The sequence below is a fragment of the Crocuta crocuta genome, unplaced genomic scaffold, assembly GCF_008692635.1.
Source record: "Crocuta crocuta isolate KB4526 unplaced genomic scaffold, BGI_CrCroc_1.0 scaffold24, whole genome shotgun sequence".
NCBI classification, from domain to species: Eukaryota; Metazoa; Chordata; class Mammalia; order Carnivora; family Hyaenidae; genus Crocuta; species Crocuta crocuta.
Genome location: NW_027530974.1, coordinates 13,572,612 through 13,599,802, shown reverse-complemented (window position 1 = coordinate 13,599,802; position 27,191 = coordinate 13,572,612). Strand labels below are relative to the sequence as shown.

The window sequence follows — 27,191 nt, the reverse complement described above, 5'->3', positions numbered from 1 at the left end:
GAGGCGCGCGGCATAACCACTCACTTTATAATGAGTCTCTTCAATCCCACCAGCCTAAACATGTCCTAATGGTCTCCCTTTGATCAAAGAGGCATCCATCTTTCACTGCGTCAACAGGCTGCCAAACACCCCACTCCAGGCCGCACGGCGGTCCTGGGAGAGGTCGCCGGGGCTCCGCCTCGCCTCGAGCAGTTTGTAAATGAGACTGGTTGGAGCACACTTCCAGCTGGACACTCAAGGCTGCCTGCCCTCTCCCCCCACCCATCGGAAACACCCTCCGAGAGCAGGGAAACCCACACCCGGAAGGACAGAACGGTAGGAATTCACCTCCCCAGCTGATTCTTCCCACCGCTCCCTTCCAAGCTTGCCTGTCTGGGCTCTCCTGTCTGATACAATTCCACGTATCAGAGATTCCATCTAGCCCTTTCCGAAATGGACATTTCATTAGAGATGCAGGTCACAGGTTTTGTTTTTTCAAAATAAAGGATCTTCTTTCTCTTGTCAAGCCATTTTATAAAAGCAGAAAAAAGGGGCTCGTGGGCGCTCAGACACTTAAGCGCCCATGTCTTCGTTTTGGCTTAGGTCACGATCTCACGGTTCCTGGGTCTGAACCCCGCATCAGGCTATGGGCTGGTAGTGTGAGGCCTGCTTGGGATTCTTTCTCTCTCTGGCCCTCCCCGACTCCTGCTCTCTCTCTCTCTCTGAAAATAAACTTAAAAAATAATAATAATAAAAAAATAAAAGTAGAGGGGCACCTGGGTGCCTTAGTTGATTGAGCATCTGACTTCAGTTCAGGTTATGATCTCACAGCTTGTGAGTTTGAGCCCCACATCAGGCTCTGCGCTGACAGCTCGGAGCCTGGAACCTGCTTCAGATTCTGTGTCTCCCTCTCTCTGCCCCTCCCCTGCTCCCTCGCGGTCTCTTTCGTTCACTCTCTGAAAATAAACTTAAAAAAAAAAAGTAAAAGCAGAAAATGTTATCCAAATGAGTACTGCAAGTGGTAACAGGATGCACTCACGGGGGCTGCCCGTGCCACTGGGCAAGTTAGAACAAGAAGTTCTTGTTCTCGAACGCCATGGTCTCTCAGCTCTAGGATTATCAAGACCCCAACAAACTTGAGCTAGAAATCACAAGATGAAACACTACTCTGTGACAAAAATCAATAAGCAATGAAATTGCAAATGTGTTTCACAGGAGAGTAAGGCAATGACTGAGCAGGAAAACCACACTCAGAAAGCTCAGAATATCCATGCTCTCTTCATCCGGCTTCCACTTCGAGAAAGAAGAAGAAAAGGGCAATCCCGGTAACTAGGCACTAATTATACAACATAAGCACGTGTGAGCGCGCGCGCGCGGGTGTGTGTCTCTCTTCTGTCTGAAAACGAAACCAAGGCAAAAAGAGACTCCATGTTATGCCTGAGCTGGACAGCAACAAATGGACAAATAAAGGAGACACTACCTTCCAGGTCTGAACATGGAGCCTTCGGTTTTGGGAAATGGGGTCTCAACCACCCACAAGGGGCCGTGACCTAGGCTACACTAGGGAGTATAGGGCATCTTGCCACTCCTGGCCAGCTTCCTAGAACAGCTCCCCTCAGAGACAGAACTAGGTTTGGGAATGCAATCACTCGCCACAAAAGAACTTTCCAGGAAGAAAGGTAAAATTTATTCCTTCCTTCCTGACCTCCTCTTCTGGGAGCAAACAACAGACAAAGACAATCTCACACCCCTGGGCTTCCATGCGGATTAGCTGAACAGTAAAGCCATAAAGCCAGGAGGCTGGAGAAGAGGGGTGTGGCTCCCAGGGGCCTGGAGTGGCCCTGGCTGGGCAGGGTGCACTTAGAGCTTCGCAGCCCCCACCCCTCCAGCCAGGCCTGGGGAGGGAAGCACCACACAGCAGATGGGGACTCGGAGGCTGTCCAGGGAAAGGCCACGAGAGTCCCCCTCGCCTGTGAACTGCACTCATTTTAAGCAAATGTGAACACACAGAATATAAACACCAGACGGGAAAGCAATCGGCTGAGCCGTGGAGCAGAGAGCCCTGTGTCCTGGCCGTGGGGACAAACTGGTGTGGCCGCTGTGGAACACAGGAGGTCCTCCAGACGTTAAAATGAGAACATACAATCCAGCAATCCCACCTCAGCCGTGCAGCCGAAGGAAGGGAACTCATGGTCTCAAAGGCACATCTGAAACCCCACGTTTGTTGCAGCATGATTGACAATGACCGCCAAGCCCTGGAAACAACCTAAGAGTCCACAGATGAACGGACCAAAACACGGTCGGGGCGCCTGGGTGGGTCAGTCTGTCGAGCGTCTGACCTGATTTCTGCTGGGGTCGGGATCCCAGTGTCGCTGAGCGTGGAGCTTGCTTAGGATTCTCTCTCCCTCTGCCTCGCTCACGCACGATCTCAAATACAGAAGAAATGTGGCACACAAGATACAGAGTGGGGTATTCTTCAGCCATAAAAAAGGAAGAAATCCAGCCAGGAAGGACATGGATGGTCCTTGGGGGTGTTATGCTAAGTGAGGGGAGTCAGAAAGAGGGAGCTCACTTATATGTGGAATTTAAGAAAACCAAAACTGGGGCGCCTGAGTGGCTCAGTCGGTTTGAGTGTCCAACTTTGGCTCACAGTTCAGGCTTCCAAGCCCCACATCGGGCTCTGTGCTGAATGCTTGCTCAGAGCCTGGAGCCTGTTTTGGATTCTGTGTCTCCTTCTCTCTCTGCCCCTCCCCCGCTCACACTCTGCCTTACTCTGTCTCTCAAAAATAAATAAATGTTAAAAAAAAAAAAACCCGCAACTCCTAGAACCAAAGACCAGTGACTGCCTGGTGGTGGGGGAAAGTGGGGGAGAGCCCGAGAGCCCGAGGACTAGAGTCAGTTAACACTGTATTCTTTACTTAAAAGGTGCGGAGTTTAAATCTTAAAACCATTTTCCCCACCCCCACCACACAGGTAACTTACTTGAGGTGATGAGTGTGTTAAATGACCTTATTATAGCAATCACTTCACCCTATGTATGTACACCAAATCACCCGGTCGTACACGCCAAACTTTTTATGATGGTGTATGTCCATTACACATCAATAAGGCTAAAACTCTGGGGGAGACACTTCACACCCTCTCATGTAACCAGCCACCCAGGAAATCTAATGCTAGCTAGAAATAAAGATTCCACTTGGTGATAACTAAAAGTGTTTTTCCTCCTAATGTTTGTTTGTTTATTTTTGAGAGACAGAATGTAAGCGGGGGAGAGGCAGAGAGAGAGACACACACAGAATCGGAAGCAGGCTCCAGGCTCTGAGCTGTCAGCACAAAGCCCAACTTGGGGCTTCAATTCACACACCGTGAGATCATGACCTGAGCTGAAGTCAGATGCCTAACCGACGGAGGCACCTAGAAGCACGCCCTGAGAGCATTTTCTATTAAAAGCAAACCCAGATTTATGGTGAGTAAAAATTTCATGAATTAAGACCAACCACAAGAGTTCAAAGAAATGTCCCAGCACAGGAGGGCTCTAGATCCTGGACAGAAAGTTGAAAGTTCCTATTCTATTGTTGAGCATCTTCTCAGCCCTCCCCACCTCTGCCAGACACGAGGAAAACAATGGCTCAAGAAAGATATTTGGTGGCCTCAACAGCGTCAATCTACTGCTGACTACCACTACAGGATACACAATGACATTCTATCAAAATCCTGTGATTAACAGTCCATGGAATCCACATAATGGAATTCTGAGTCCTCAGATAAATGAACGGGTTCCTTTCCTGTCATGGACACCCCCCCACCCCCACCCCCCTGCCGGGTGAGAATAGCAACTCTCGCCAAGCCAATGGTGAACCGACACACTCCCATCCACTCCAGACAGGGGTTCAAATAAACATAGATGACAGCTGACCCTATTTGCCCCAGTAAGAATTTTATGCAAGCCTTCCTCCCCCGGTACCTCCAATCTCTGTGCAACACTCTCTGTGAGATACTAACACCCCTTTAAAAACCCCACAGGCTAAAAACACAATAAATTCCTTTTTAAAAGATAAGCCACTAAGAAAATGATGATCAGTAGATGGAATTGCCCTTCGCAGCAAACAAGACTGGAAGCATGAATTCTATGCACCCAGGGACATGCAGCAAGGGACAGCTACGGTGTTATTGAGTGTCGTCTCTCCCTCTCTTGGTCTAAACACTACTTGACTGGTAAAACAGCGAAGCGGTTAGGCACATAGAGGGGTAGACAGCCTTACGGAGGTGTGTGTTTTACGGATAGATTCCCCCGCTGGGCACAAATTAAATTAAATCTGGTGCAAGGTAAACTGCGTGAAGTTAGGGAAGAAGAGCGGTTAACTGGTACATACATCTGTACATATTCTCACCTCCATTCCACCTCTACCCACCCCCCCAACACACACACGCACAATACATACACACCCCGAAGGATTGTGGGAAAAACTCTTAGGCCTGGAAGAATCCTAAAACCAGGGATGTGATGGATCCGGCGCTGACTGACTGTGAGCCCGGGTGCCATCCATGATGAATCCTACACATAAAGCAAAGAGATAACTTGCACAGATGATGCCGACAGCCCAGAAATAGTGGAAAACATCCCAGGCCTGTACTGTTCGGATGGGGTGGGTGTGGCTGTGAGCCGTCTACCTGTCCAAAGCGAGCATCGCCTACTGGGACCTACAGTGAGCCAGGAATCATCTTCTAGGAAGGAAGGTCAAGCCCGACTCACTCCCTTGCAAAGGTAACCTAAGACTAAATAACATTGTCTGCTTTGAGGAGACAAAGCCCTTTCCCTCAGATGGCAGGTCCTTAGGTCGGGCTCAAAGCATAGAATCAACTGTCTAAAGTGAAATTACACCAGAGAAAGGAGATGGGGGGTGGGGAGCAGCGGCCCGCAGCCAGTGACTGGTCTATAAATACTTTCAAATAAACCGCAAGGGAAGGAAAGACATGATTACTCTTGTGTTTCTGCACAAGGCCGACAAACGAGCAGGAAGGAAACATTGGGGACATATAAAGAAATAGGTCTCAAAAGGCCTGGTCTCCAGCAGGCACCAGAAGATCTACTAAGGCCTAAAACACTCAGCATCTAGGAAGGAGGAAGGCAGAAACCGTTGATTCTGGTATGAAATTCACACATTTCACTCACTGGTCTGAGAAAGGTTTGTAAGAACCCAAAACAGAAAACAAAATAATCACAGAGCACACACCGAAAGGGGCAAAGGGGAGGGAAACCAAATGAATTTGTTTCAAGCCTTCCCTAAGGGAGTCACAGCAACTATCAAGCAGAAATCAGAGAATATTCCAAAGAGATCACGCATTTCAGCGGCAAAGCTATAACCACTTGACAGAGAAATTTTAACTGGCCCCCAAAATTCTTTTGCTTTTTTTTAAAAGCCTTTAAGTTTATTTATTTTGAAAGAGAACAAGCACAGTCAGGGGAGGGAAGGAGGGAGAGAGTGAGACAGTGAGACAGAAAGGAAGGGAGGAAGGGAGGGAGGGAGGGAGGGAGGGAATCCCAATCAGGCTCTACACTGTTAGCACAGAGCCAGACATGGGGCTTGAACTCACAAACTGAGATCATGACCTGAGTCGAAATCCAGGGCTGGACACTTAACAAACTGAGCCACCCAGGCGCCCCTGGGCCCCAAGAATTCTGAACCACAGGGATACTGTCTATTTACATAGCGGCTATATATAGAACGGAGCTGTAGATTTACTGGCAGACGGTAATATGGCAGCTGCTTTAAATGATAGAGCAGCGGTTACCAAAGTGCGGCCCTCCAACCACAGTATCAGAATCACTTGGAAACTTAGCAGAAATGTGAATTCTCAGGCCTCACCCGAGACCTACTAAATCAGAAACTCTGGGGTGGGACCCAGGAAGCTGCAAGCCCTACCAGGTGGTTCTCGTGTGTGTGCCGAGGCTGAGAACCACGGACTCAGGGCCGCCTCTGTAAGGGATCGCGGTTGCCATGTATTTATCCACCAATGGGATGGAGACTCAGACTTGAAGCAGCTTTGAAGAGCACGGCTGTGAAGGCAAAATCTACCTTATTCCGAAGCTCTCTGTACTGTACCGCATGCTAAGGGCATTCCGTCCCTAGTGCTGGACTAAGACTAGTTTAACGGGTGAGGCACTGTCAGAGATCTACTTTCCATTTTAAGTTCACGTGAGCAGACTCAATCCAAAGGGACTTGCATTCTGGATTTGCCCTCCTGCTTTTGAATGAAGTTCGACTTCCAAAAGAAGTACCCTACAGGGGGCCGCATTAGTGCCATACGTACTAGAGGCCCAGGTCTGCTTCACAAAACTATACAGGCCCAGCCTAGCAGGGCCACCCGGCTTACCTCGCCAAGCCACCTGGGAAGGAACAGCCTCCTTACTGGTTTTATTCAGTAAGAGACGTGGGTCTGAGCCCACTGGCACACCCTTGGCAGCTACCGGTTGACGGGCATTTCAACTAAAGCACTTTCAATGTTTCTACGTGAAGAGTTCAACACTGGAGATCTATCCACCCTCTGGAAAAATCCACGGTGTCACAATCCAAACTGACGTCTGTGAAGTCTATTCATCTCGTAAGTTGCTTCTTTGAAAGAGAAAACTCTGTTTATAGTCTTAAATCTTTCTTGGAATGCTAAAAAATGTTCTTCAAGTGTCAAGTTCAAAGTGCCTGTCTGGGCAAATGTAGGAGACGGGTACCAGATGAGCCTTGGTGACCGAGGGCTGGAGAGGGCAGATGTCGATCTTCAAACAGAAAAGTCTGTCCTGCTCATCTGAGGCGTAAGCCATAAAAATCTGAACAACAACATGCAAACGTGTTTACACCCAAGGCAGTGGTGGTAGTAGATGGAACAACACAAAAAGTGGTCCCGCCCAGCCTCTGGCTCCCAGCTTCCCCTCTCCCAGTCCTCTCAACAAGCAGGTAGGGTCCCAGCAGAAAGGGAAAGCCATACCTGCGGCCCCCTCCCCTCTAGCTTCCAACACCCCAAAACTCTCAGTCCAAAGGCATCATCCAGCAGCACACACGGGCTAGCTGTACGGAAAAGATCAATACACATTTCAAACACTAGAAGGAAGATGTTCTCACAGTCCCAAGTCCTCTCCTAGCCTTAGATGTCTCGTCTTCAGACCAGGTGATCTCCCTCCCCAATGATCCAGTAGATCTGGATTTACCCCAGCCTCACACCAGGCGCCTGGAGTGTAGGAGGCATGGGAAAGGAGAATCTAGAGAGAAATCCTGGCAACAGCGACTCAAATCCCCGCAAAGGGGAGGAACCACAAGCTCCAGAAAGGCCACAAGTTCCAAAATGGCCCCGGCCACAACAACGTGCAGATTACGGCCCTGCAATGTACCAACCATCTGCAGGTGGTCACTGCCAGCCAAACATACTTCCCTGGGGCAGAACAGGCTGAACAAATTTGTAACGTGTGTTGCAGAGAAAGAATGGCTGAGGAAAACAATATATATTTAAAAACTCCAAGAGGGGCGCCTGGGTGGCTCAGTCTTAATGGTTAAGCGTCCGNTGCTGAATCATGCTCATGGTGACCCAAAGGCATCCTCATGGGGTCTCCCCCTCAAACTCTGCAAGGGGCAGAGACGGGCTCTGGTCTGGAGGGATTGGCCCACTAGGGGCACTGACAGCGGCCTTCCCTCAGGATCGCCACCAATAACCACGACATGGATTTATAGCCTACTACATCCAGGCCAATGCATGCTTTGTGTCTTTTTTTTTTTTTAATTATACTTTCGGAGAACAATTTACTTGATTCAGTAAAGCACCTGGCCTATTATACGCTTATATACTCAATAGAATAGTAGTACTTCACACAAAAGAAGTCACATCTCCGGCCTCTGTTCATTTCGAAATAGGTCTGAAACCACGTATGAACACCAGTAGAAAGACTCAGTTTAGTAAGACCTGGCTTTTGCTTTCCTTTTGAACGTCTTCATTCTTTCCATTTATGTGCGATAGACAACAGGAATATTAATGTTAATTCTACATAATGGNTTATTATCGGAGAATAATCCTCATCACAGAATCAGATAATCAGGTTCAAGATTTGAAAATTTTAAAGAGACCAGAAAACCGTATACTCTACCTTAAACTGATACAGCAGGGCTTTTGGGCAAGAAGAAATTTTTCCCTTCTCTCGGCATCACGGATTAACGCCGCCAAGTAGAAATTCAGTGACTTTATACTGCACTAGTTTGAGGTCCCCTGAATCTGCTGCAAAGCTAGAAACAGGCACTTCTTTATATCCTAATCCCATTTTTGGTCCCAGGGAGTATTTATAGAACCAAAGAGAGGGAAGAAGGATGAAGGAATGGAAGAGTGGAGGGGAAGGGGGGAGGGGGCCGCACCCTAGGAGTCTTTTCGTTTCTAAACCTTTAAAGCAAAACAAAGAACTATGGGTGATACTTCAAAAACACACAATGCACAGACATACACAGGCACCTACCTTCCAGTAGGATAAAGTGGATGTGAAAGATCTAGAAGATTCTAAACAGGAAAATATGTTTCTCAAATCCTCCCAGAGGACTTCCTTTCCTTACACTTTATTTGGCTGCTTACTGGTAGAACTGGTTTACATTCACAAAAAAATCCTACAAATATTTACTGCGTATCAGACACCCTGTGAGTTGCTGGGGATACAAAGATAAATAGGGTGGATCCCATCTGAGGGAGCTGAGGCTGGCAGCCTTTTAAAAGCTTGAAGGAGAATAAATAAATTTTAAAAAAGCTTGAAGGACCAGTGAGCAGGACTAGATGGGGAGATCACCCCATTCCTTCCCCACCCTGACGACCCAGACTCTACACCCCTTCTCCAGAACAGGCTTCAAGTTAATGAGACAGATCTATCAAGAAATTTTATGAGGATTACGCTCTTTAAAAGATTCTATCTTGTGCAAACCAGAGCAACTGAATCCAAAGCAAAAGAAAATAATCTTGCCTGGTATTTACCTTGGCGGGGGTGGCGAGGGGCGGGCACTACTTCTGATTAGGATTTCTTTACCTTTCTAATAGCAGGAGCAAACCCAAATCTCTCCCCTAACAAGTCATTCTCCGCTGCCTTGCCTGCTTAGCCTGTACTTGAGAATCCTTCCAGCCAAGCCCCTACCCTTGGGTCCAGCTCTAGAAATGACAGGGAGGGAGGGAGAGAGGAAGGGTGAGAGGGAGAGACAGAGAGAGAGGGAGAAAACAAGGGAGGGAGCAGACAAGCTAGGTGCTCAAGGCAAGAACACGCTCTTCCCATCCAAAAGGCAGCAACAATGTACACTGCTCTTAATGGAGCTGCTAGGCAGCCAGGGTGGGTACTGACATCAAGGAACGTTCTGCATAAAAAGCCACGTCTAACAACCCAGGCACATGTGAACCACAATTGACAGTAGCAGCTGTCACCCCCTTCACAGACAAGGTGCCTCCGAACCTCACAAAGCCGCAGCGAGCGCCTTGCGTCTGGAGCCAGTGTCTATTTCCCTCCCTCTCGATTTCATCAAGGAAAACTTGATAAGATATTTCCAAGACGGTCAGATACTGCTGAAATGATCAGGGACAGGTTTACACTTGTCCTGTGCGGGGAGGAGGGGGTGGGGGGCAGGCGCGGAAGGTAGAGAGGGCAGAAGCACGTGGCACAGGCGTTCATATTTAAGAGACTAAGAGAAGCCAGGATCTGGGGAGAAGGCAGGAAACCGGTACCCAGTTTCCGTGGCAACCGCAAGCATGCTAGAGCGTAATTTGCATGGGAGGTGAAGGGATACCCCTGCAGTCAGATCTCCGAGGTAGCCACGGAAATGGCCACGGTGGGAATGAAACCGCCTCGGGCGAAGTTCACAAACCATCTTCCTTAAATAAACGTGGCCAGAAGCTTGCGTGCTTACCAGGAACCTCAAGCAAATTTCGGGGGACAGCTGCCCATTCCCACCAGTGCCTAAAAGATTTGTCATCGGCGATGAATGCCGACCAACTAAATCAGAGGTATTTGGCCAACGTGGGACCCTGCGCACAACACACCTGCTGGGGGCACACCCCACGCTTCCGGTTTCTCCCTTCAGGCGGAAGGCCCAGGTGCGCCGGCCCGTTAGCATGGTGGCGGGCATTTATGCAGGAGAACCGAGGATCTACAAAGACTTCTCTAGACAGAATCCTACGTTTAGCAGGAAAAAAATAACAAGGAAAAAGGAGCCCAGTTTCACCAAGGAAAAGCTTCATACACAATTCCAGAAAAATCAGCATGAATGGTAAACTTAAAGCCGCACAAGGATGGAAAGATGGATCTTCTAACTGCTTTAGACTCCCAGGTACTGTGAGGCCCCATGTGTGTAAGCACTACCTCGCCCCTAATTACCCAGGCCAGATAGGTGGTGCTTTCACACACAAAAATGGAAATTCCACACCAACTGTAAAACTCAAGACAGGCCGGAGCCAATGGAAGCTTATGCTGAAAGCCTGCTGATCAAAACCAGAAAAGGACAGAGATCGTTCCCCTCCCCACCTGCACCCCTTTTAATTAGCCCTGGACCTCATGTCCAAGTCAACTTTTCCCCTGGTATTTAAAAAAATTAAATAAAAATCCAGATTGGGGTTTATCTTTTACTTAACAAAGGTGAAGACAGGAAGTTCGTCCGTCTCCACCTGTATAATCAAAGAAGGCTAATGCTGTCATCCAACAAATAGATTCAGAGCCTGGAAGGACATCCTGGGTGAGACGGACTCGGGGACCAAGGCTTAGAGGCTCCGATCTAGGGCTGAGATAGGTTCTTTCCTCTAAGGAGCGTCGGGGCTGTGGGGGACTGCTTGGCTCCCAGCCCACAGCACGGCCTCTCTAAGCCCGCGGTCAGTGTGCCGAGGGCGTGCGGGAGGTGCCCTGCTCTCCCTCCAAGGGGACTTCTGGGATCAACCACAAGAGTACCCTGTCAGCTCTAAGGCTTCGACGAGACAGAAGTAGCGGGCTGGGGCCTGAGACCCTTGCACCGCTCGCACAACCAGCCACACGTGCCTTTCCAAGTACGCTTGCTAACCCTCGGCTCTGGAGCCCGTCGTACTGGTAAAGAGAAGTTAGGTAAATAAACCCTGCCTCCTCCCAGGCCTCCGGTGAGGTCGGAGAAACTGCTGAGCACAAAGCCCTTCCAGAAGCAGCCTGCTGCAGAGCAGAGCCCCGAGTCAAGGCCCAGTCCCACCCAAGGACAATGCAGAAGCTGGGGTGAGGGTGGGGGTGGGGGTCAGGGCTAGCAGCCCAACACCCGAGGTTACTCCTTCAGCTCTACCACAGGCTGGTCAGTGCAGCCCTGGGCCCTGGGCCTGTCTGTCTGTCTCTCTCTCTCTCTCTCTCTGCATTATTTTGGCTGAGACTCCAGCACCGGTTCCCAACATTCTGTCAGGAAGTCACAAGAGCAGATGTAGCCTGGGACCTTAAAACGCAGCAAGCGTCTCGTCCCCCTTTACTCTCAGTGGGAAGGAAGCACACTGTGTGCCCAGGTCACCTTACCGATGCCCCAATGGCCCTAGAAAACCCTGACCCGCCCTTCAGTCTGGGTCCACGGATGGCACGTCTTCGGTTTCTTCTGCCCGGACTGGAGGTCTCCTTGTACCGCAGGATCAGACTTCACGAATCTTTATTTATTCTTTGGCGGGGGGGGGCTCCATCCCAGGACCTGGCAAACAACTCGAATTATGAATTATGAATCGGTTCCCTCGGACATGCCTTCCGCAAGGGTCACACTCCTCTTGAGAATTAAAAACGATCACTTTGCCCAGACTGCAGAATTCTCAGGCTACTCCAAACACTTTTGAAAGCACAACCCTTCAGGGCGCGTGGGTAGCTCAGTCGGTTAAGCCCAGGTCATGATCTCACGGTTTGTGGGTTCAAGCCCCACACCAGGCTCTGCTCTGTGCTGACAGCTCGGAGCCTGAAGCTGCTTCAGGTTCTGTGTCCCCTCTCTCTCTCTGACCCTCCCCCACTTGCACTCGGTCTCTCTCTCTCTCAAAAATAACATTGAAAACAAATTTTTTTAATTCAAAACAACAACAAAACACAACCTTCCTGTCTCTCTCCACTGGCAGCACTCCATGGTGGCTCTTCATGGATTTACGCAAGGTGGGCAGAAACCATGACTTGAGTCCTGTCCTGACGATGTGCCAGGAGCTCTTTATCTCTTGTGCACAGTGAATGCTGTGCCTCAGTTTTCCCGTCAGTAGAATGGGGTGATAATAAAAGGCCTATTCTACGGGGTTTGTGAGGGAATTAAATGGGCCTGTCCCATGTGAAGGATTTAGAGCAGTGGCCAGTACTGAAATGCACACGGATTTACATGAGCACGCTGCGAATATGTAAGTGCAAGTGTGTAAGTGTTAAGTGTTCATTGTGGCCACCCTGCACAGGGGGCCAGGGAGTGGGGGGATGACTCTCCCATGGAGAGCTAAGAGGAAAAACAAATTCAAACCCACTCTCCAATTCTAGAATCTTAAAGTTTTCTTTTCCCCCAATTTCTAATCAATGGCCTCACTGTAAGACTATGCCAGGAAAACCTGTTCCACCTTAAATCCTCAAACTCTGAGGATCGTTCAGGGACAAGCGTCTCACCCTGGTGTCACCTGCCTTAAGATCTACAGGCTGGAGACAAATAGTCTAAACACGTCTGGGATCTACGACCTGAGAGTTTAAAAAAACCTCTTGTACACCAAGGCCTTGGAAGGCTGCCCCCCCAGAATGGGGGGAGGGGGGGGGCAGGCTGCACTCGGAGGCCCTTTTCTCTTCCTGGAGGCCAGGTGGCTGTGAGTGCCACCCCCCCACACACCCCTCCACACACACACACACACCCCGCCCCCGCTGAGTCCTGGTTCTGAGGACACACCAATAACCGGTGCCTGGCAAAAGGGGAAGCCAGAAACGTGGGCTCAGAAGGCTAAGCACCGAGTCCCCACCACATGGCCTAGGAGGAGGGCACGAGGAAGACGGACTCACTAGGAAAGGTGCTCCATGGCCAGGAAGTGCTTCAAGAAAACAGGTACCGAGATGTGGCGGAAGACAGGGCAGCTGGGAAGGGACCGTGACACCAAAGTGCCAGCATGGGTGCCCAGAGCCCTGGCACGCTGCCCTCTAAGTTTATTTCACCCCCTCCCTACCATTCCTTAGGATGACTGAAGCCAGCTGGAGTCAAGTGACATTGGTGCCCCAGCTCCCACATCCCAGACATCCGATCCAGGGTGAAACGCGAGCTTGCAAAGGCCCGGCTCAGCCCTGGTCTCCTGGCTGGGTGGTAGCGGCGTGCCTTTGCTTCAGCTAGAGACGCAGTGTAGAAGGTCGGGGGACGGGAACGCTCCAAAGGGAAGCTGCAAGTCCACCCTGCATTTAAACCAAACTCTTGCACCCATGCACAGTCCTTCGAGGTCCCCTCAAAACACCAGCCTGGGTTCGCTCGGTCACCCGGGAACTTTACGTGCCACCTCGCTCCAAGGTCTTCCTTCTACAGTGTCAAACTACACCCCAGCTTGAATCTTCTGGATCTCCTAACAACCGAGAACAGAACTCGAACCCACACCCCCAAAATCCCCTTCCTTCTACGGTGTCAAACTCCACCCCAGCTTGAATCTTGTAGATTTCCTAAAAACTGACAACTGGACTCCACCCCACACCCCCCAAATCCCCCTGGACCTCCGCCGTCTTCCTTGACAGGACTGGGCTGCACCTCTGGGCCTCCGTAAAGGGGGCTGCCTGGTACCTTTAGACATTATTCATGTACGGAGTCAGAGAGGCCCAGTGTGTGTGAGAAGGAAGGCCGGGGTGGCCTCAAGATGCATCTGGAATGCGAGAGAAGGACGCAGAAGATGCTTTTGTAACCCCTGGATCAAGCCACCTAAGTAACGATCTGCCAAGCAGTTAAAATTCTAAGATAGGCAGGGGAGACGGGAATCCCATAAACCCCCCGTAAGTAATTTCATGCACAAAACCAGCCAGACGTTCTGTTTATTACAGCAGCTCCCTTTGTTTTGCAGATGGGGCCGGGGCCAGGCTCTATCTCACCACGGGCAACAGGAGGGAGAGGGTTTCTTTTTACTAGAGAGAACCGGTGCCCCGTGTGCATTAGGGAGGGCGAGGGAGAAGTTTTGTGAAAATCATCTGAGAGATGCGAACAGGAGCCCGGGGCTCCGGCTGCGGGGAAAGAGGCTAACCGTGAACGTGGGCGAGCGGCATGCGCTATCCTGCAGGAAACAGAACACGTGCGTGCTTCGACCACTGGGACTCTGACACCATCTGAAATGATCTGATAATGCTCCGCTACTTGACATGAAGACATCTGACCTTCAGCTTCTTGGCGGTGACCATTTTAATCTGGGACAACGCTGAAGACCACGGGTAAAGTATGAAGAGCCGCAGATACAAACTCCCCTCCCAAACTTGCATCCGTGAAGCAGACACCACGAGGTAGGCCAATACTTTAACTCTTGCCCCTCAAAGCCCACCAACTCCAGACCAACTACTGAAAAGCCAAGTCAAAGAGGATCCAACCAGAGGGTCACGGGAAGAAGCCACTACAGCCACATATTAATCACAGGTCTGTCTGGAACAGCCACGTCAAGGGACAGGCAACTAGGTCTGGAATGTTCTCACATCCAGGATGGACCTCTCCCCAGTGCCCTGGTGCATGAATGGCGCGACCTCTCACCTCTAACACTGGAAAGATACAAAAGCAAAAATGTGTTTTACTCAAGATAAGCTGAAGCTTTCCCCTTCTATTTACTGCTTGGTTTACAAGGCGGGGGGGGGAAAGAATTTTTAGTTCATTAAAGAAGGAATACAAACGCTGGGCAGAGAAGAAAAGATTTATTAAGATCTGAGGGGCCACACGGGGTGTGCACTGCACAAAGGTGCTCCTTGAGTGAGGGTGCGACACGGCCATGGTTCAGTTCACCAAGCACCAAAAGGAGTGCCTCCCTTCTGGCATCTGTCTGTCCCAGAGGTACATGAAAAACTAAGACCTACATCTGATGGTCCAAACGGAAGGGAGAAGATGTAGTGTAGTGGAAACTCCAGGCATTATAGACACATACAAAGTGTTGGAGTCCAATTCTGACTTTGCTACTTGTAAGAAATGTGTCATTGGGGTGCCTGGGGGGCTCAGTCGGTTGAGCATCCAACTTCGGCTCAGGTCATGATCTCACGGTTCATGTGTTCGAGCCCTGCATCGGGCTCTGGCGACAGCTCAGAGCCTGGAGCCTGTTTCGGATTCTGTGTCTCTCTGCCCTCCCTTGCTCCTTCTCTGTCTCTCATCTCTCTCTCTCTCTCAAAAATAAACATTAAAAGAAAAAAAATAGTAAAGGTGTTACCAGTTAAGTATTTTGAAAATGTGTTGACTCAGCTATGAAACAAGGATAATAAAACCTTCCAGGTGTCTCCTTAGGATTAAGATAAGATTGATTAAGCACAATATGTTCTATTCACTAAACAGTTTTTCCTCTTTTAGAAACAAAGGTTCTAGAACTTCAGAGTCTGAAGTATTTCTAATAGTCACACGCTCTCTTGCAGAACGGGACTTGCTATTTATAGGTCAATTGCTTCTTTATTTTGAGATTCTCCTATTCTGCGTCAGAAGTTACTTATGCAATTCACTCTTTTCTTCTTTTAGTGACTAACAAAAAGTAAATGGAAAGGTTAGGACCATGACTAAGATCAAGTGCAAACAGGGTAGTTACGTTTCCTGGGAGTACCCTTCTCCCTCTCGTTCAATGTTCAAGGAACAGAATGACAGGGACCGGACTTCCGTCCTGCCTCAAAGAAACTAAAAATCCACACAAGACAATGGACGTCACAAAGCAAAGCACTGTGATTCTCGCCAGGTAAGGACTGCCCAGCTCGCAGCCCCAAGAGCATTTCCAGGCCACACCCACGGATGGGGAAATTCAAGCAGGGGTTAGAGGAAATCAAAATTGAGGAAAAGGAGCTGAGGGTTTGCAAAGGCCAAGGTATGGAAGAGAATCTATAAGGCAGAGTCCTGGAAAGGAGAGGGCCTTTCCAGAAGGAAAGAAAACTCTAGAGCCTCCTCAAGTATTCACAGAGTACTAGCAGGCACTAATGAGGAAACTATTGAACGCAAAGTACCTAGAGAAAAAATGAGAGGTAACAGTCCCCGAATCCCACACAGGGCCGGCAACATGGCCTGTACCTACTAGCCAAAATAGCAAATGCCATGAGTTCACAAGGCAGCCAAGTACTCATCCGGGTCGTGCCTGAGCAGCGGGATGAACTTAACTCCACAGAAAACACGTCTCTGGCTCTATCGAACAAAGCTGAAATGTCAAGATCCAAAAGGACCAAATGGCCTCCTATGAACTTCATCACATCTTAGGGCAATGCTCAAGAACAAGTCGAGAAATACAAACCTATCCAGGACCCACAGGAAAATGTGCGAGGCCGAAGTCCCACAAGAAATCATCAGGCAAACAAAAGAGCAGGGAAATGTGACCTCTACTAGGGAGAAGCATCAGTCAATCTGAAACGGACCCCTGCACACCACAGGTGATAGAATCAGCAGACAAGTGTACTAATAAAACCACTACTGGAACTGTGGTCCAGGAGTTCAAGAACGTACAGACGAACCACATTAGGGGGGGCCACTGAAGATGCTGAAGATTATTCAGAAAGACCAAAATCGAACTCGTAGAGATAAAAATAATCTAAGGTTAAAAAGACAAAAAAAAAAAGAAAAAAAAGAAAAACAAAAACAAAACACACTTCTGCAGAGATGATAGATAGAAACTACCTAAAGTAATGGGGGCACCTGGGTGGCTCAGTCGGTTAAGCATCTGATTTCAGGTCATGATCTCATGGGTCATGAGTTCGAACCCCACGGCAGGCTCTGTGCTGACAGCTCAGAGCATGGAGCCTGCTTTGGATTCTGGGTCTGTCTCCCTCTCTTCCTCCCTCTCTCTCTCTCTCTGCCCCTCCCCTGCTCACGCTCCACTTCTCTTGCTCTCCCTCTCTCTCTCTCTCAAAAATAAAAGTAAATTTCTGAGGTGCCTGGCTGGCTTAATCTGTTGAGCATCCAACTCTTGGTTCCGGCTCAGGTCATGGATCTCACGGTGAGTTTGAGCCCCACTTCAGGCTCTACACTGGGGGGTGCGGAGCCTGCTTGAGATTCTCCCTCTCTTCCTGGCTTGCCCTATCAAAATAAATATATAAATTTTAACAAAATAATAATGAATAAAATGAAGTAAATTTCATAGAATCAGAAGTAATCCTACAAATCTTACAAATATATATGCATTTTAAAAGAAGGAGGGCATAAAGACCTTCAGACATATAAAAGCTGGAAGATTCATCCAACGCCAGCAGACCAGTATTTAAAGTCCTTTCAGGCAAAAGGAAAATGACACCGGAAAGAAGGAAAGAAAAGCAGATAGGCTTGACACATCTCCATTTCCGTGTGTGTGTGTGTGTGTTACATACATGTTACATACACACACACGTATAATTCCACAACTATTTTCTGTGGTTATTAAAGGTTCCACATAATATTCCGTTCTGCAATTTTGCTCCTTCTTTACTTCCTATAAGTAGAGACTACATCTTAGTCAAGATAGCTGTGGAATTAAAAATTATAATAGCACTCATCTCTGCTAGGTAAAACCGTCTTCAAGGCTGTAACAACAAAACCATCTGTAACACCCTGGTCAGTGGAGACGTCTAAATCTAAACCAAAAATTAAGAGGAACAGAACCTTGGGCTATTTGTTGCTTGTTTTGCTTTCAATCTCGCCAATGATAGCAAGTCATCTTTAACAAACTAGACTGCTGGGGAAACTGGGTGGCTTGGTGGCGTGAGCAGGTCCGACTTCAGCTCAGGTCATGATCTTGCGGTTTGTAAGTTCGAGCCCCGCGCTGCCAGCTCAGAGCCCGAAGCCTGCCTCGGACTCTGTGTCTCCCTCTCTCTCTGGCCCTCCCCCTTCTCATGCGCGCACACTCGCTCTCGCTCTCTCTCTCAAAAATAAACATTTAAAAAAAATTTTTTTAAACATTAGGCTGGACTACTAATGCGTTTCCTTAACAGGAAACAAACATCTAGAGTTTTAAAATTCTAATTCTTCGGGCACCTGGGTGGCTCAATCGGTTAAGGATCTGACTTCGGCTCAGGTCATGATCTTACGATTCGTGAGTTCGAGCTCCATGCCGGGCTCTGTGCTGACAGCTAGCTCAGAGCCTGCAGCCTCCTTCAGATTCTGTATCTCCCTCTCTCTCTCTGACACTCCCCTGGTCACGAGGTCTCTCTCTCAGAAATAAACATTAAAAAAATATGTATTTAAAAAAATTTCTAATTCTTCAGGATGTCCACAGTGAATAACTCCAATGTCTTACAGTGCCAAGAAGAAACCTTATGCATTTGGACCTATCTTCCTTCCAAATCTAGAGGCAGAAAAGTATCTTGGATCTCCAAAGTAACTCAGAACAGAAATAAGGAAAACACCCATAACTGACTCTTCAGCTATGAAAGGGATACCTATTCCAAAAGCCCAAGAGAAGGCTCACCACCTTCAACACATATTTCTAACCAGAAACTCAAAGGCAAAGTCATGGCATCCTCAACCTTAACATGATTCTCCTATTCACAACCCAATCCACTGGACTGGGACCATCTTTGAACTCCAGTCTTATACTATCAGTGGCCTAANAGACTCTCTTGGTGTTTCCTTTCAAAGTGAGTCAGATTTGAGCAATAGGTACCAGCAAAACAGAAGCCTCACTGCCTGCAAGATGAAACACACGGTGGGAACGGAACCTGCTCGCCAACAGCCCATCTTCGCAACCTTGAACCTCATCCCATTCATGACTGCTTCACGGAAGCCAATGGCCTGGTTACACCAACCTCAGTGGAGGAAATCCACGTTACGTGCCACAGGGTCCTTCCTGTGACTCAGTAACTTCAAAAGAGAGGCGCGCCTACACTTTTCCATCTGCCCACAGATGGTGGTGACAGTGTCGCCACAGTGATCATCACAGTTTGTATAAATCAAAATCCCTCTAAAACATGTTGGAGAAGTTCCCAATAAATGCGCATGCTCACGCACAATTCATGTGGCACGTACACCGACGGTCGCTAATAACATGGCATCTAATCCATGGTACTCGGCACACACCTGGAGGCTGTTCATAAATAAATTCACCTTGTTCGGTGCACAAAACCACCATGAGATGGGTACTGCCGTTAAAGACACTTTAACAAATAAGAAAACAGGCTCAGCAATTCTACAGAACCTGTTCAAAGGCACAGGTCAAGTAGATACTGACTGAGTCCGAATAAGAAGCCACACAGTCTAGCTCCAGTGCTTACTGTTAACCCAGTGACACACACAAAGTCCCCTTGAAAGGCCCCTAAAAGCTACCTGTGTCATTACATTTTTCCTGCCTATTTCCCCCACCCAAACATAAAATACAGTAAGTACACACCATTAATTTTGCTATATATCTGGAGTGAGGTCAAGCGACCTCTTTTGAATCATGCATTTTTTGTCTTCCGTTTGCTTGCATTTAAAAGTACCCTATCACACCAACTTCTTCTCTGTACACCACCCTCCTCTCCACGAGCCAAGCAAGTAATAATCCATATTCACAGAATCATCACTCCTGAGTTTCTCAGTCTATCCACACCTGACGGATAGAATCTGTCCATTCTGGCTTCTGAAAATATGTGGTTCTTTTAAAACTCGTGTTTTCTGCAAGAACTCTCAGGATGGGCATTGTCCGTGTAACAGGATGGCAAGGGTAAGGGGCTAGGCAGGCATGGCCACCAGCAGAATCAGAAGGTGCTGATTAAAGACTCAACGTCCCTATAACGTTTCCATTCTGAACATTAACACTACTTTAATGTATAACTTTTAATGTCATCTACCCCAGTGATCAAAAGGCAAGGAAAATCAACATCCAGGGACTCCCACCAGCTCCGAGTCCTCCAGATCTTCAGCGGCTGGGGCATCTTGTCCATGGAAGAGGCTAAGCATTTCCAGAGAGGGTGGCCTTTGTTTTACCAAGAGCAGACAAAGATTTCAGATGACTACCTTTTAATTGCTGGGTAAAAAGATACCTTTCAGTGTAGCCTCAATAAAGAAAAATAAATCCTATGGAAGTCTGGATTCTTTTGCTTTATGTATGCCAAAAAGATCCCCAATGTCAAGTAAAACCAAAGGCACCGAGTACACGGGGCAAAATGTAGCTCGGGGAGCAGGGGGTTCATGACAGGCATCATCAAAAAATGGAACTGCTCTGATTTCCAGGTTGGAAACTCAAGGCAAGGTCTAACTAAGGCTTGCTTAGTCTACACTTTGGGTCTTAATTTGTCTTACAAAACCTAAACACAAATTACCTCTCCCTCCACACCCAAAACAACAGGCGCATCAACTGGTGGATCCTAAAAACCACATGTTTAGGAAGAGCGATTAACGGCACAAGAATGGCTCGCAATTCTTAAAGAATAGAGAAGGCTGTGTTCAGAGCAAAGACATAAATCATAGCTCTAGAAGTTTAGGATTCAGTGTTTTGTCCCACACAGTCTAAATGCCAAAAGAGAGCCCAAGGGGTCAATCACAAGGTATGTTCCTCTCAACCGTATACACACGAGACTCAGGGAATTTTAGACACAAGGTAAAAAGCAGCATCTAGTCAACAATCCACCAAAAGCTCCAAGTGAATTTGGAAACAACCACTTTAGGCAGCTGCTCTGGGCTCGACTCGCCATCAGCAGGGACAGCACACCCCATCTGCTTATTAAAAAAGGACTAATATGTGCAAGATAAAGGAAGGCTGAGCACTGACGGCTGGTGGAGTATTGACAAAGCCCCAGGAATTCAGACCTCAGCTCTAACCATCTGTCTTAGAAGGCAGGGTTCATACCAAGTTATTTATACTGAATATTCATACTAAATACCAATGACGGATCAAAACAAATGAGCTCTTTCAAAGCCAGAGAGCATTAAATTATTTTCTATTTGTGACATACCTTACAACACTGCGAGAAACTTTAGCCCCAACTACCCTACCTGTTTGTCAACTTACAAACTCCCCCGCCTGTAAATTCCAGGCCACCCCCAACCGGCCCGAAATCAAGCCCAACCTGTCAACCCATAACCTACATTATGTCCCTGATGGATTTCACTAAGTAGAGGGTGATTATAACCAAATAAAATGCAGCTATGAATCCTTAATCCAGTAAAACAAGGTACTTGGCACACTAATTAAAGCAGATTAGCGACGGTCACGTTTTCCTTAGATTTCATCCCAAACAAAATTTCTCTTTTCCACTGTCCTGGAGAACAAAAGTTAAAAGGACTGATTTGCACACAGCTGCCGCGCAGCACCCTGCAAAGAGGCGGCCAGCCGCACCAGCAACGGGAAAAGGCGCTAGGGGTCAAGGACAAAGGGCCAGGGTCCGCCCCTCCCCTTCGACCAAGAGAATGAAGCCTACTGATCTTAGGCACCACACCCCCATGCTGGAGATCTTTCCAGACGTGAGAGAGATTGACAGTGTGCGGCCAAGGGACCGGGTGCTGACATTTCCAAGCTCACTCACAGAATTCTGTTCCCCAAACAGAGACGAAAGATAACTGGATGGACACCCGCCCGCCCATGTTTGCAAGCATGGCTAATATCATTACATGTTCCAATGTATTTACTGATGGGATTTATAACACACGTTCTCCAACTCCCGCTCTCGTGAGGCTGAGTTTCTTAAACTGGGGCAGATAAGAGTGCTTGTGGCCGAGTCCCTGAAACAGAACAGGCTGGTCACTGAGACACTCCCCTAAGGGTCTTTAAAGAGAGTAACTGGTAAGGCCCAGCGCACTGGCAGAGATACTTCTTGCACAGGCTTGCTGGGTCTACTAATCACAATCCGGGCCCTCTTCTAAGACTCAGTGCTGAGAATTAAGAGGAACTTGTTAACCCGGGTTGTCTAAACAAAGACACTGCACGACTGAGGGAAACACACGAAGATGGAGCGATGCTGTCAACTTTCAGACCAGAGTCCAGTTCTGTTAAGGATTCTAAATACCTAACACATGGCCACTCTGTGCCCTTCCTCTGAATTTCCACTCTATCCACTTTTTCCTTAGATACATGCACGTAGACCGTTTCTAAAAGGTAATTTAGAATTCTGTAGAAAGAGTCAGCAGAAGCAACCAGACCAAGGGGATTTTTTTTTCCTTTCCTCAACCTCTCAAACAACCAGGTTCTAAGAAAAAGCCCTTAACCGAATCATCCAGGAAAATCGAGTATGAGAATGGAGGAAAAACAAAAAAGAAGAAGAAGATGATGATGAAGAAGAAGAAAAGATGAAATCTGAATTCTAAAGGGGGGTACCAGGGGTGGGGACACAACGCATTAGAAATGAGATAAGGCAGGTGACCAGCATGGGGTTTTTGAAACATCGGACTAAAAGCATTATTTTACACTCTCACTGCCGCTGTTTGACCAGGAAACCACAGTTGTCAAGCTCTCATAGCCAACTTCCCCATCAAACTCTCCAGCTTATTTAGGAAAGTCCTTTAAGGGAAAAAATACCTAGTAAATTTAAAGTTTTATGAATGATTCCACAACCACTGACAGCTGAAGGCCTAACCGGCCTGCCTTCCTGAGGAGGGAGAAAGTTCTCGGGAACGCTACATTCCGCTCTCCACGCGGTTAGGAACGGCTCTCCTCAGACACGGCCAACATCCCACTGAACGGACTCCAGGAACGGAGGAGAGTCGATCGATGAAAAGATCAGTGAAGAATTACAGGCCACAGGGTTGCCGAGTCTCAGGCCAAGAAGAGGTTCCGTCGGGCCCAGACCGTTTTCTGAGGGGGGGTTGTTTTTAATGACAGTTGGTGGATGGCGGATGATACTTAGAAACCAACACACGGGGTGAGAAGCATCCAGAACCCTGACTCCGCTGGGAAAACCAGGAGGCAGGGGGAGGGGCCCGATTTGCTCCCCTGTGGGAAAGCCTGGCGCCTGGCTTGAGGTCCCTGGTTTAAGGCGCCAGCATTTTCAGCCTTGGGTACTAACCTTTTCCTCGACGGCCCTTCTTCAAAATCTGAAGAACTAACATCGTTGCTAGTTGAGGACACCTGGGATGCATCGTCCTTCTCATTCTCTGACTGTTCTGACGCTGGTCCTAATCCCTTAGACTGGCCATGACCAAGGAGCCCTACAGGTGAGAAAAGGGGACAAACACTTAAAACACATGACATCAGGAAGCAGCGCTTTACCACAGTTACCCCTCACACAATGGCTGATGAGGACAGACCAGAATTTGGGAAGAAGAGGATTAAAAGGTACAGGTCCCGGGGCGCCGGGGTGGCTCAGTCGGTTAAGCGTCCGACTTCGACTCAGGTCATGATCTCGTGGTTCCTGAGTTCAAGCCCCACGTCGGGCTCTCTGCTGACACGTCAGAGCCTAGAGCAGGATTTGGATTCTGTGTCTCCCTCTCTCTCTCTGTCCCTCCCCAGATCAAACTCTGTTTCTCTCTCTCTCTCTCTCTCTCTCTCAAAAATAAACAGATTTTTAAAAAAAAATTTTTTTTAAAGAAAGGGTACAGGCCCCTTCTGGTGGGACACCTCATCGTACTTTAGGCCCAGGAAATAGTTTCAACATTACAAAACCCAAGCAGAATCCTGTAATGCAACAGACTGCAGGGTTCTTTCTGAAATAAACATCTTTTGGGGCTGGGGTGGGTGGTGGAAAGAAAGGCACCTCGTGTGTCACCGATTCAAACTAGTTTCCTTTCAAAGGGCTGAAGACATACTTTTGGAAACACTGAAATCCTTTTGGAATGGTCTTCAGGAACGCCACGAGCAAAAGCATCAGTGTTTTGGAGGCACGGCTTAGGTCATTAACTAGAAATCCTACTACACAACTTCGTCTTCCTAGCAATCCAGGACAGGAGACAGTCCCATTTGCCTTTGATGGTCTCAAAGGATATGGATTCTCTAGAACTGCATACAGGACACCAGGCAGAAGAGGAAGAGGGAGTGCGCTGGTTTTTTTCCAATTTTTTTTTTTTTTATGTTTGTGTGAGAGAGACAGAGCACAGGCGGGGGAGGAGCAGAGAGAGAGGGAGACACAGAATCTGAAACAGGCTCCAGGCTCTGAGCTGTCAGCACAGAGCCCGACATGGGGCTCAAACTCACGAACCGTGAGATTGTGACCTGAGCCGAAGCTGGATGCTTAACTGAGCCACCCAGGGGCCCCTATGATGTGCTTTTAATAATCAAACTGGAGAAAGGTCCAGGGAAGGGGTCGGGCCAAGGGATACTGAAGTATTTTAAGAGGCACTAAAGCCACACCAAAGGGTGACAGGTGAATAAAGAAAAGCCTGGCCGGTGTTCTGGCACCCAGACCCTGCCTCTAGGGTTCTGGACACAAAGTCCTAGCAATGGAAGTCTGCCCCAACACAAGTGTCCGCAGTGACTGGCCCCCAATTTCACCATCTAGGCACCAGCCTCATGGGCATCAGCAGCTGGGGATCAGTGTTTGGCTGCTAACCAAGGTCAAAAGTATGGTGTGGCCCCTTGATTTTTGTTCTTCCGTCCCTTCCACCATTTTTTTTGTAAGCACTTAGTTCCCTGTATTAAAATCCCCTTTTTGGGTCAAACACTTAAGCGTGGTTCCTATTCGTGGCGCCGGGCACGATACAGAATACAGGGGTCCACAGATTTGGGAACGTCGCCTGAGAGGACGTGGTCCACTGCTGTGCGTGCACCTCCCTCGCTATCTGAACGAGGAATACTCTACGGCTGGCAATCGAATACGATGCAATAAATAAATCCCATGGCAGCTTTGGGAGGCCGGGCTGCAACACAGAAATGAGGACATCCACAACTTCCCTGACTAAGAAAAAACCGTGGGGAGTTTGCGCTGTTACGTAGAAAGGAGACATTAATTATATGGATATCCAGGAGTCTAAGGGCAGAAGTGTGGTCCGTGCTATCCACTCCTGTGGCCACTGGTCACCATGTAGGTATTGAGCATCTGAAATATGCTGGTGTGGAGACAGAAACTTTTTTTTTTTTAGTTTGTTTATTTATTTACGTGTTTGTTTGTTTATTGAGAGAGTGAGTGAGTGAGTGAGAGAGAGAGAGAGAGAACACAGTGCAAGCAAGAGAGGGGAAGAGGGAGAAGGAGAGAGAGAATCCCAAGCACGCGAGATCATGACCAGAGCCAAAATCAAGAGTCAGATGCTTAACCGACTGAGCCACCCAAGTGCCTCAGAGAAGGAAATTATTTTTCATTTTAATCAATTGAAAGCCGAACATTCAACAATTTTATGTATTAGTTTTTGAAATATTTTGGGATATATTCAAGGGGTGGAGTCAAATATACGAAAATTAATCCTACCTGCCTTTAGATTACGTAATGAAGTTCTAAAAATACTCATACGTAGGCATTAAGTACATAGAACTATGCTACATAAGGAGCACTTTAGTAAGGTCCCAGGGCAGGGAGCCAGACTACGGAAAATAATAGGATGGATACAGACAAAACCTAGAAATTAAGCAACTGATTCAGGGACACACGTCCTATTCTTAAAGAGGAGACAGGTGAATGACCACAACTGAAAAGGTTGGGGAATTCAAAATAAAAACTCTGAATTACAGAACCACGTGTAAAATTAATAACAGAGAGACATCTTAAATACAAGCTCACTCTTGGTGGAGTTCACCTTTTTCAACAGCCCGGAAGTCCATGGAGAATAAAGCAAGAGAGGGAGTGGCTTTTTCTGTAATATTTTAAGTTTTCATCATCTGTTCATTTTCTTAACACCTACCATGTGCCCGGGTCCCGGGGATACAGGCATCACCGCACAAAATCTAAATCCCGGTGAGAAGGCCGACCGACAAACATACGCGGAGCAGTTAGGAGGTGCGAAGACAACACTCCGCACTTGTCGGGCAAGGAACGAAGGGATGGGGGGGATGGTGAAGGTGAATCAGTGGGACCAGGAAACAAGCTCGCAAATACTAAACCAGGCAACACCAACCGGGACCGGGCGATACACCTACAAACAAAAGCCGAAACCAGGTAGTGGTGGCAGCAGCGCTGATCAAGCAGGAGGAGGAAGAGAGGGTTGGTCTGAAGCTGTATTTGGATCAAGCGGGAAACAAGGGAGGACCACACGCTGTTAGGTAAAGCACGGACAGACCACACAGTTCGTACAGAACAAGATCTTCTGTATCTGCTGCATGAGTAAGCAGCTAGCGAGGGAGAGAATGACTTAGCAGAGGAAAGTTCAAGGACAGCTATATTCCTGCCCCTGACAATAATCATCTCTGCAGATTATACAGCTGATTCTCAGACTTGACCATGAATCAGAATCTACCTGTCCCCCAACAGTCTCCTAGGCCTCACCCCCAGACTATTCTAAAAAAGAGGCCGATACTGCCTTGGCCGGTCTGCAGCCCACAGTTGGAGAACCACTACTGCAGGGGGAAGCAAGGTTCACACGAGAAGACCCCAGGCCCTGAGTCACTGCAACGCTCTGTGCAGGTGTGAACCAGAGGGGAGGAAACCGAAGATGGCTGCAACAATCTATCACGACACGAATTAAAGTGAGGCATCCAACCCTATGGTTCTGTTTGAGTCATTCTTCCACCTTTCATCAGGGACTTTGTGAAGGGAAAGAAGGTTCTTTACACAACTTACCGCAAAGCTCAAAGAGTGGGCCAAAGCCAAATAACACCAAGGGGAAAAAAGTAGCACTCTGGTGGGAGAGGAAAAGCATTTGGGGGCACGGGGGCGGCTCAGTCGGTTAAGCGTCCGACTCTTGGTTTCAGCTCAGGCCATGACCTCGTGGTTCAGGGGAGCGGTCTGGTCCACTCTGGTAATGCGGGGCCCGCTTGGGAGTCTTTCGCTCCCTCTTTCTCAACTTAAAAAAAAAAAAGTTTACAAGGAAAGTGTTCATATCTAAGAGGCCTCAGTGTATAAAGGCACCAAAAGTCGACCGTCCGAGTGCAAAGTCGGAGGAACTGGATTATGAAATTTTATACCCATTTCAAAGGTAGAGGTCTGACTCGCTTTCCCTGATTAGGAAACTGGGGCCCACACGGAGGGAACTGACTGCCTGTCAACGGCAAATGGGAGCAGCTCGGCTTTTCGAAGCCTTTCCCAGCGCCGCCAACACCAATTTGTTCTGCACACAACCAACTTACAACCACTCCCC

General features: G+C 48.2%; 1 protein-coding gene across 1 annotated transcript in view; it reads right to left on the bottom strand.

Moving 5' to 3' along the window:
• The window catches only part of JARID2 (jumonji and AT-rich interaction domain containing 2), a 273,790-nt gene that overhangs the window by 91,734 nt on the left and 154,865 nt on the right, over positions 1–27,191 (bottom strand). Inside the window, 1 exon segment of the mRNA XM_077770125.1 lies at positions 23,039–23,180. Within this exon segment, the coding sequence (XP_077626251.1) occupies positions 23,039–23,180 (142 nt within the window).